This window comes from Oryctolagus cuniculus, chromosome 3 (assembly GCF_964237555.1).
Source record: "Oryctolagus cuniculus chromosome 3, mOryCun1.1, whole genome shotgun sequence".
In the NCBI taxonomy this organism is placed as follows: domain Eukaryota; kingdom Metazoa; phylum Chordata; class Mammalia; order Lagomorpha; family Leporidae; genus Oryctolagus; species Oryctolagus cuniculus.
In genome coordinates, this window is record NC_091434.1 from 136,282,820 (window position 1) to 136,293,793 (window position 10,974).

Consider the following 10,974-nt stretch of genomic DNA (forward strand, 5'->3'; position numbering starts at 1 on the left):
AGGGGCTGTGTCTGTTTCAGTTACTGCTTCAGCACAAAGCATCCAGTACGGTGCCTTGCACACAATGACTACCCGACAAAAGAGTTAACTGGTACACTGAGGGTTTAACTCTGTCCCAGGAAAGCCTTGCATACTTGTGGGCAGCTGACCACCTACGTGCTGCTAGCTGCCTCATTTTATAGAGTCTTTGGTCGAGTCTTTGGTTTCCCACTTCAGGAATGCCAGAGTTAAGAGACTCCTCTGAAACTAAAACCTATACTTCTTTTAAAAAAATTTATTTATAGGGGACCAGTGCTGTGGTGCAGCAGGTAAAGGCCACCGTCTGCAGCGCCAGCATCACATATGGGCGCTGGTTTGAGTCCTGGCTGCTCCACTTCCAATCCAGCTCTCTGCTGTGGCCTGTGAAAGCAGTATAAGATGGCCCAAGTCCTTGGGCCCCTGTACCCGTGAGGGAGACCTGGAAGAACTCCTGGCACCTAGCCTAGCTCTGGCCATTACAGTCATCTGGGGAGTGAACCAAAGGATGGAACACTTCTTTCTCTCCCTCTGCCTCTCTGTAACTCTGCCTTTCAAATACATAAATAAATCTTCAAGTAAGAAGATTTATATATTTGAAAGGCAGAGACCTAGAGGAGAGGGAGAAAGAGATAGATCAATCTTCCATCCACTGGTTCACTCCCCAAATGGCCAGGCCGAAGCCAGGAGCTTCCTAGAGGAAGAGGTCTCCCACATGGATGGCAGGGGCCTAGGCATTTGAGCCATCTTCTGGTGCTTTCCCAGGCACATTAGCAAGAAGCTGGATCAGAAATGGAGCAGCCAGGACTCAAACCAGCACCACAGGCAGGGGCTTAACATTCTTTGCCACAGCACTGGCCCCAAGAACCTACACTCTGAATTAGTGTTGTATTCAGGCTGCCGACATAACTGTCAGTGGACCAAGAGATAGTATCTGGCACAACTCTCAGGAGATATTTAAATATCCTTATAATCCAGAGTCATCCGGATTTGCAAAGCTGTGCCTGCTGCTGTTGCTATGACCTTCCATCTCACTGATACACATCTCATGATATGAGCAGACTGGCTGCACTTAATCATCCACTCACTCTTTCATTCACTCATTATTTCAACACTTTTAGTATCTACTCTATGCTATTTATTGGGCCAGCCACTAGGAGACAGCAGCGAACAGACAGACAAGATCCAGCTTTTCGGAGTTCACAGACCAGTCAGGAAAGGTAGACATCCAACAAAAAATTATAATTGTGAGAAGCGGCTCGTGAGCTATGCATAAGGAGCTGTAAAGTCCCAGTATTGATGGAAAATGGTCATAGAATTCTTTTTTTAAGAATTTATGTGGGGGCTGGCACTGTGGCATAGAGGATAAAGCTGCCACCTGCAGTGCCAGCATCCCAAATGGGCACCAGTTCGAGTCCCAGCTGCTCCACTTCTTATCCAGCTCTGCTATGGCCTGGGAAAGCAGTGGAAGATGGTCCAAGTCCTGGGGCCCCTGCACCGGCGTGGGAAGACCCAGAGGAGAGTCCTGGCTTCTGGCTTCGGATCGGCACAGCTCTGGTCGTTGTGGCCAGTTGGGGATTGAACCAGTGGATGGAAAACAGAAACAGATCATCTCTCTCTCTCTCTCTCTCTCTCTCTCTCCTTCTCTTCTCTGCCTCTCCTTCTCTTCTCTGCGTAACTCTATCAAATAAATAAATCTAAAAAAAAATTATGTAAACATATGCAAATGGTCAGGGCAGGAGTGGGTGATAGGTCTTCCAGGCAAAAGGGAATAGCATGTAAATATTTTGATGTGGGAAGCAGTGCCGTACACTTGAGAAGCAGAAAAACATTTAGTACATGGAAATGTGCATAAGATTGAGAGCTGACTTCTCACAACTGTGAAAGGCCTATCCTAAGAATAGTTGGAAAGTCTTTGAAATTTTTTTTTTAAAGATTTTTTATTTATTTATTTGAGAGGTAGAGTTACAGAAAGAGAGAGGGAAAGACAGAGAGAAAGGTTTCCTATCTGCTGGTTCACTCCCCAAATGGCCACAATCACCAGGGCTGGGCCAGGCCAAAACCAGGATCCAGGAGCTTCTGCACCCATGTGGGTGCAGGGGCCAAAGCACTTGGGCCATCTTGCACTGCTTTCCCAGGGACCTGGATTTGAAGTGGAGCAGCTGGGATGCAAACCGGTGCCCATACTGGATGCCAGCGCCACAGAGGGAGGCTTAGCCCACTATGCCACAGTGGTGGCCCCTGAAGTATTTTAACCAGGAACATGATATGGTTAGATTTGTTTTTAAAACATCACTCCCTTGGGGAGCCGACATTGTGGAACCCACATAGGAGTGCTGGTCATATAGAGTGCTGGTCAGCAGTTAAAAAAAAAAAAAAAAAAGATGAAATCTGGTAATTTGCAACAAAAGGAGAAATCTGGAAAATACCATGCTGTGTGAAATAAGCCAGCCCCAAAGGGATAAATATCGTATGTTCTCCCTGATCTGTGACAACTAGCTGAGCACCTAAAAAGAAACCTATAGTAGTGAAACAATGACTTGATCAGCCTTTGTCCTGACTGCTGAGGAACAGCTTACTATTTTATTCTTTTTAGTATTTTCTTTTCAACTTAATACCATTGGTTGAACTCTTTACTTAACACAGAATTATTCTTAGGTGTTTAAATCCAATTGAAAATTGATCCCTGCTAAAAATAAGAGTGGGCATAAGAAAGGCAGGAGTTGTACAGTTCAGCACATGTGCCTTCAAACTTACCCCTAAGGGTAAAGCTAAAAACTTGCCATGGGACTCCAAATCCCATTAAGTTGGCAGGTACCAATAAAGTGATCAGTTTAAGTTCATAACTGATCATAAAGATAGAATTAAGTATCAAAGGGACCACAAAAATAAGACCAGTGTCTGCTAATAATAATTGATAGAATGAAAAAGGAAAGAATGACCCAACATGGGAAGCAGGATACACAGCAGACTCATAGAATGGCAAATGCCCTAAACAGCACTCTGGCATCAGAATCAGCCCTTAAGGCACTCAGATCTGGCTAAAAATCCCATGAGAGTTTCTCAGGCATGGAAAGACAAGACACTATGGCAAAAAAAAATGACCTAAATGAAAGATCTCTGTGAGATCCTGGTGGAAAGAAAGGGCCATCAAAGGAGGTACCTTTCTCTGAAGGGAGGAGAGAATTTCCACTTTGATTATGGCCTTGTCTAAATAACATTGGAGTTTGTGAACTCAAGAGGCTTCCACAGTCTTGGCAGCTAATAACAAGAGCCTCAGGTGATTACTGACATCATAAATAAGAGTGTCAATTGTTAAATCAACAACGGGAGTCACTGTGCACTTGCTCCCCACGTAGGATCTCTGTCCTTACTGTGTTGTACTATGAGAATTAACAGTAAAACAAGGCCGGCGCCGTGGCTCAATAGGCTAATCCTCCGCCTTGTGGTGCCCGCACACCGGGTTCTAGTCCCAGACGGGGCGCCGGATTCTGTCCTGGTTGCCCCTCTTCTAGGCCAGCTCTCTGCTATGGCCCGGGAGTGCAGTGGAGGATGGCCCAAGTGCTTGGGCCCTGCACCCGCATGGGAGACCAGGAAAAGCACCTGGCTCCCGGCTTCAGATCAGCACAGCGCGCTGGCCGCGGCGGCCATTGGAGGGTGAACCAACGGCAAAAGACCTTTCTGTCTCTCTCTCTCTCACTGTCCACTCTGTCAAAAAAACAAACAGTAAAATAAGTCTTCAAATAGCACTTCATACTTTGTGTGTCTGTGTGAGTGCAAAATGTTGAAATCTTTACTTAGTACAGAGTTGATCTGTATATAAAGATAATTAAAATGAATCTTAATGAAGAACAGGATGAGAGGGAGTAGGAGATGGGATGTTTTATGGGTGGGAGGACGGTTATGGGGGGAAGAACCTCTACAATCCAAAAGTTGTACTTTCAAAATGTATATTTATTAAATAAAAGTTTTCTATAACAAAAAAATAAGAGTGCTGGTCAGTCCTTTTCTCTCAATCCTTCTCTGTCATTCTGCCTTTCAAATAACTCTTTTAAAAAAAAAATTGTTCTAGTTAGACTGGACTTCATCATAATTCTAATTAGACTCTAAGAACCAGAACTGTAACATTTGTATATATCCTAAGAACTTAGAGTGTATGCGATATGAAATGTATGCTATCAGTATTCATTTTGAAGGAGATGGTGCAAAATGCACCTAGGTGGACCAGTACAACTCTTGGCACATAAGTCAGTAAGAGATTGGGAAACCAATGACAAGCAAGAGAGTAAGATCTGAGTCAGATTTTATCTGGGGTTGCAATGTGTAGGTTGTTATGAAGAATGAGAGTGCAGGCTGCAGTACTCAAATTGGGAGAGGAATCTGCTAAGGGCAGAATCAGTTACTGTTTCTTCTCATCTGTCTCTGGTACCTCCTTAGGGTCTTGACACACATTCTCATAACATGAAAATCTAACTTCCTGCTTGGGGACTGCATGTCAAACAGAAGACACGAATAAAGCACTGGTGAAAGACATCAAAGCTAGAGTCAGCTGTGAAAGGATGCTCTGAAAAGTGAGAATCTGGGGCCAGCACTGTGGCACAGTAGGTAACCTGTGGCACCGGCATCCCATATGGGCACTAGCTCGAGTCTCGGCTGTTCCACTTCCAATCCAGCTCCCTGCTAATGCGCCTGGGAAAACAACACAGGATGGCTCAAATGCTTGGGCCCCTGCACCCACATGGGAGTCCCAGAAGAAGCTCCTAGCTCCTGGTTTCAGATTGGCCCAGCTCTGGCCGTTGTGGCCATTTGGGCAGTGAGCCAGCGAATGGAAGACCTCTCTCTCTCTAACTCTGCTTTTCAAATAAAATAAACAAACCATTAGAAGAAAAAAAAAAAGTGAAAATCTAACACTGCTCTGTGTATGAGCTGGGAAGACTATTCTCATTTAACAAGGGACAAAGAGTATAACAAGTCCAACTTGTCCTCCCATCACCAAATTAGTATGTTTTAAAGGAGTTTGTGCTCTGTTCAAAGCTAGCATAAACCAGCCACTCACTAGTAACCAGAATCCTTCTAGGAATCAAGCATCCAAAATGACAGTGGTCCGACCACAGTCATGGGCATAGAAGAACGTTATTTCTTTTTTTTTTTTAACTTTTATTTAATGAATATAAATTTCCAAAGTACGGCTTATGGATTACAATGGCTTCCCCCCCATAACGTCCCTCCCACCCGCAACCCTCCCCTCTCCCACTCCCTCTCCCCTTCCATTCACATCAAGATTCATTTTCGATTCTCTTTATATACAAAAGATCAGCTTAGCATACATTAAGTAAAGATTTCAACAGTTTGCTCCCACACAGAAACATAAAGTGAAAAATAATAGATGATTTTTTAAATGATGATGAAATCAGATCAGACCTATTGTCATGTTTAATCCCAGTGAGAGTCAAGTTGGGAATTGATAATTTCTTCTTTTTTTTTTTTTTTTTTTACAGAAGATCAGTTTAGTATACATTAAGGAAAGCTTTCAACAGTTTGCACCCCCATAGAAACACAAAGTGAAATATACTGTTTGAGTACTCGTTATAGCATTAAGTCTCAATGTACAGCACATTAAGGACAGAGATCCTACATGAGGAGTAAGTGCACAGTGACTCCTGTTGTTGACTTTACAAATTGACACTCTTGTTTATGGCCTCAGTAATCTCCCTATGCTCCAGTCATGAGTTTCCAAGGCTATGGAAGCCCCTTGAGTTCTCCGACTCTTATCTTGTTTAGACAAGGTCATAGTCAAAGTGGAGGTTCTCTCCTCCCTTCAGAGAAAGGTACCTCCTAGAAGAACGTTATTTCACAGAGCACAAGAAGACCGATGGTCAGAGTCCCGTGTCACTAGTCTGCACAAGGAAGCCTGAGGACATGATTTGTCTGACAATCCACACAGGTGGATCCAGTAAACCTCAAAACAGGCCATTCCAAATCATCAACAGCCTTGAAATCAGGTGGCCAAAAAACCTCAATGCAGGCCCACTAATTTCCTGTTTTAAATACTTTCCAAAAAAGTATATTCTCTGTAGAAATTCAAAAAATATAAAGTACAAAGAAAATTCTATATCCTACAGATTCTTTAAAAGAAAAAGATTTTACTTATTTCAAAGGTAGAGTTACAGAGAGAAGAGAGAGAAGTCTTCCACCTGCTGGTTCACTCCCCAAATGACCACAACAGCTGGAGTGGGCCTGGCCAAAGCCAGGAGACTCTTATAGGCCTCCCAAGTAGATGCAGGGGCCCAAGTTCCTGGGCTGTCCTTCTCAGCTTCCCCAGGCACATTAGCAGGGAACTGGATCAGAAGAGCAGCTGGGACTCGAACCAGCATCCATATGGGATGCTTAATCCACTACACTACAGTGCCAGCTCTTCTATAGCTTCTTTTAGGATTAGTTCTGCTAGTCTTTGAAATGTGCTTTTGGATAAACCCATCAAGATTTTCATTCAGGATATCAAAAAAAGTCATCACATCTTTCTAAGCAGTGTCAACAGGATCTTACCTACTGAACAAAATTAACTTTCTAAAATGTAATTATCTGAAACCACTCCTCAGTAGTTTCCCATCACACTTGGGAGGAAAGGCACCAAACAATGTAGTTGGCCTGGCTTGCAAAGTACTCCAAGACCTGACACCCGCTGACACTTTCTGGTTTTTACTTTCTATGGATCTCTGCTCCATACAAACCAGACTCTGTGCTATTCCTGAGACCTCACAAGCTAATTCCCACCCAGACGTCCACACCGCTGAAATAACCTTCTCATGCCCACTCCACTCAGGGCCCCACTCACCCACTGCATCCTCAGAAAGGTTTTCCTTGATACCTCAAATAGTCTCTTCCTTCCAGTGACCTATGTTCCTTACCAACTACTTTGTGAACTACTTATCTGCTACTTACATATTGTTTACCTTTTATCACCAGACTCTAAATTTCATGGGAACAGAGCTTTCCTTTTTCACCGCCAGGAACACACTAGCTGCTCAATAATCATTTAACTGAATAACTAAATGAGCGAATTAATTCTAAGACAGATTACAGCTTGTACATCAAAATACAAAGACGTGTAAGCTAATCGTACTTACTGGATTGATCTGCGTAAGTTCTCAGGGGCACTACAGAAACTCCCTGTATGCCATGAGATATTCGATTGAAATGGCCTCTCTAGAAAAAAAAGAAAATGTTTTATTATGTAAAATATTAACTCAAAACAGAACTCTGAAGGATAATGAAAATAACAACTTTGAGCAAATGTGTCAAATATTGATTATTAACATCTTTTTAAAATGTCTGATTATTTTAAAAAATTATCTATTTGAGAAACAGAGCACCCAAACGCCTGCAACAGCTGTGACTGAGAACTCTAAGGTTTCTCATGCAGGGAACCAACCACCCGAGGCATCACTTGTTGCCTCCATAGTACACGTTAACAGGAAGCTAGAATTGGGAGTGAAGCCAGGACTCAAATCCAGACACTCTGACATGGGATACGGGCACCCAATCAGCATGTTAACTACTAAGTCAAACAAGCAACCCTATTAACGTATCTTCCACCATCACACAGAGCTTACACAGCAATGCCTCTCCTCTCTGGCAGTAACAGTTTACACTTTTCAGTCATACTTACCTTTCATTATGAATACTCATCTTATTTAATATAACTGCATATTTAACATAATAAAAACATATTCCAACAATATTAAGTTTTATTAAATTTTCAGAAAATATTACTGATTGTCAGTTCCATAAATAAAACTCTGAAAGTTCTAATTTAAGTACCTGGATAATATACTTGATGACAATCCTTCCTAGTCTACCATGTACGTATAGTTCAGTCCATATAGGAAAATTCATGAAGATACTCCTGATCAATCAACTAGGAACAGAAAACTGGAGAAGGTATCTTACGAAAATGCAGTAAGTAATAAGTAATATTACAGCTTTACAAATTCTATCAAAATCGCCACAATTTTGAAATATGGATGGCTACCATTTCCCAAAAGTAGTGACACACAAAAAAACAAACAGCTCCTGCTGCCATCACAACAGGCACACAGGAGACAGTGACAAAACCTACAGGGAGGTGGTAAGTTCTCTGCTCCAGGACAACTCTTGCTCCTGAGGTCAGTGTAGCAACCGGCAGTCCTGAGTTGTAGGCCCCACTCTGCCTCTCCCTTAAAGCTTGACTTCTGGCATGCTCTGTTAGTTATCTTGGGGACTACAGATGCCTCATCTTTGAAACAAAGGGATTTCATTGGATACATTAGTTTCCTCTCTCCATCCAAGAGTTCAGCCACCTACAGTTAAACTCAAAAACAGTACACTTATTACATGGAAAACTCCAGAAATAAACTACAGCTGACTCTTGAACAACATGTATTTGAACAGTGCAGGACCACTTATACATGAATTTCTCTTTTTGGGGGAGACTGGCAACTATTTGAAAAACTTAATGAACTGAGTAGCCTAGAAATATTTATAAACAAACAAACAAACAATTAGGGGGCCAGCATGGCAGCTCAGTGTACTAAGCTCCTACCAGCAATGCCAGCACCCCACATCGGAGCACCTGTTCAAGTCCCAGCTGCTCTGCTTCAGATCCAGCTTCCTGCTAATGTGGCTGGAAAAGCAGTGGAAGATGGTCCAGGAACGTGGGACCCTACCACCCAAGTAGGAGACCAGATGGAGTTCCCTTCCCGGCTCCTGACTCAACCCCAGCCATTGCAACCATTTTGGGGATGAACCAACAGATGGAAGCTCTCACACGTTCTAACTCTGCCTTTCAAATAAAAAAAAAAAATTAAGGAAAAGCTATATGATGAACGCTCAGAATATGCACAGACAATCCCACTTTCTGGGACAACTGAGCTCAAGTGTTGCAGCTCCTTAAAACACCAGGTGATGCTGTCTCTCCCTCAGTAGCTCCTCTCTCCAGTAAACTGCACATCACAGTGACAAGTTCTCTCTCGCAACCCTTATTTTTCACTGTACATAACATGCAACACATAAAAACTGTACGTTACTCACTTACTTGCACCCTATTAACGTTTGGAGGTGGGGGAGAGAGAGGGTCAAACCTCGCAGATTTTTCAACTGCACAAGAGCCTGGCACCCGGATCCCTGTGTTGTTCGGGAACCAACTCTGTTCATCAGTTATAAGTTTCGCCATTCCACCCCACCAGCTGGGACAGGAATCACCCTTTCGTCCTCAATATGCTACCTGCTCATTCGTTCTCACTTGGTAGGCCTGATGATCGCCTGTCCCAGCGCCACAGGCAAGTCCTATGTTACTGAAAGCAGTCATGGCTCTATTTTATTAGTGACTGTCGGTAATCCTTTACTGTGCCTATTTCCTACACTAAACGATATCAGAGATATGTGTAGCAAAAAAGTAACATGGTACAGGGCTGGGGGCTAGCCCCGGGGGGGAGGGGGAGGGGGAGGAGATCCGGGCCATTCAAGCAGTGCTCTCAAGGTTACCTGCCCACTGCAGACAACCAGGCCACTCCGGAGTCAGCTTTACGAAAAGGGCGAGAGCAGGACGCGCCAGGTCCCTGCTAACCCCTTCTCCTCGGGCGGAGGCCTATGGGTACGCCCCTCGGCCCAGCTATGGGAAATGCTGGCCGCCACCAGCCAGCCGAGGCAGGGCCCCTCCGCGGCTGCTCAGCTCCCGCTGCCAGGGAAGGAACCGCCACGTCCGGACCGAGGCCGGGCGGGAGCCGGTGCACAAGAGGTCCGGGTCAGGCCGCCAGCCTCTCGAACTCGCACCAGTTAGGCCGCGTCCCGGCTCCCGGACTCAGGCCTCTCCGTGCCTCCGGCTCAGCACGACCCCACCTCGGAGGTCCTCACCTTGGCCAAGGAGCAGTACACACGACTCCAGCTCTGCATTTTCCCCCGGTACTTTCCTTTCCTCCAATGCTTTCACCTCCGCTAAGCGCGTCCACGGCTTTTCCAAGGTCTCCCCACCCTGCGCATGCACAAGCGCGGCTTACGTCATCCCCGGGGAGCAGCGCGATTGGCCCGCGAGGACAAGGCGTTCGGGTCAGGCTCGGCGTCGTAAACTGTCGTAAAGAACCTAGTGCTTTGTGGCGGCGTGGGGTGGGACGGAGCATTTTGGGATGCTGTGGAAATGTGCAGGGTTGCACTGTAGCCTTAAACTTGGAATATGAAAGATATAGGCAAGTAAACTTATCATTTTATGCAGACTAGCAAAGGAAAGGTTGGCAAGCTTGACAAGCTCTTTGATGTACTAGGCATTCCTTGGCGCTTGCCACAGGCATTATCTCACTTCATCCTTACGCTCCTCTATGAAGTATTGTCTATCTCCGTTTTCCTGAGAGCTTAAGCAAAACCCTCAGTATCGCTTAAAGAAGAAGTCTCTAAAGCTCTGAGGTTAAACTCTTTGGTCTTTTTTTAAGTTTGTGATGTATTTATTTATTAGGCAGAGAGAGAGAGAGATCCTCCAGCCGCTGGTTCACTCCCCCAAATGGCTGCCACGGCCAGAGCTAACCTGATTGGAAACCAGGAGCCAGGAGCTTCCCCCCGGGTCTCCCATGCGGGTACAGGGGCCCAAGGACTTGGACCATCTTCTGCTGCTTTCCCAGGCCATAGCAGAGAGCTGGATCGGAAGTGGAGCAGCCGGGACTTGGGACTTGACCCAAGTCAAGTATGGGATGCCGGCGCTGCAGGCAGCCGCTTTATTGGCTAAGGCGCAGGCAGCGCAGGCCCCTAATCCCTTTGGTCTTAACCACTGCTTATAAGGCATGGGCCACAAACTGACATAAACAGTGTCCTCCCCTAAGTAAACAGACTGCGGACATGCACAGAACTCTACCCTCTGTGTCCTCCTTTGGGAAACACCTCCCAGGTAGAACAATTGATGGTGAGATGGTGGTTGAGATTTAAGATTTTCATAAG

General features: G+C 45.0%; 1 protein-coding gene across 1 annotated transcript in view; it reads right to left on the reverse strand.

The window, feature by feature from the left end:
• Positions 1 to 10,107, reverse strand: part of DLD (dihydrolipoamide dehydrogenase) — a 34,736-nt gene extending 24,629 nt beyond the window's left edge. Inside the window, exons 1-2 of the mRNA XM_051849690.2 lie at positions 9,907 to 10,107; positions 7,143 to 7,221 (exon numbers count right to left, since the gene is read on the reverse strand). Coding sequence (XP_051705650.1) covers positions 7,143 to 7,221; positions 9,907 to 9,945 — 118 coding nt within the window. The 5' untranslated portion in view covers positions 9,946 to 10,107. The remainder of the gene's footprint in view (positions 1 to 7,142; positions 7,222 to 9,906) is intronic.
• Between the last annotated feature and the right edge of the window lie 867 nt (positions 10,108 to 10,974).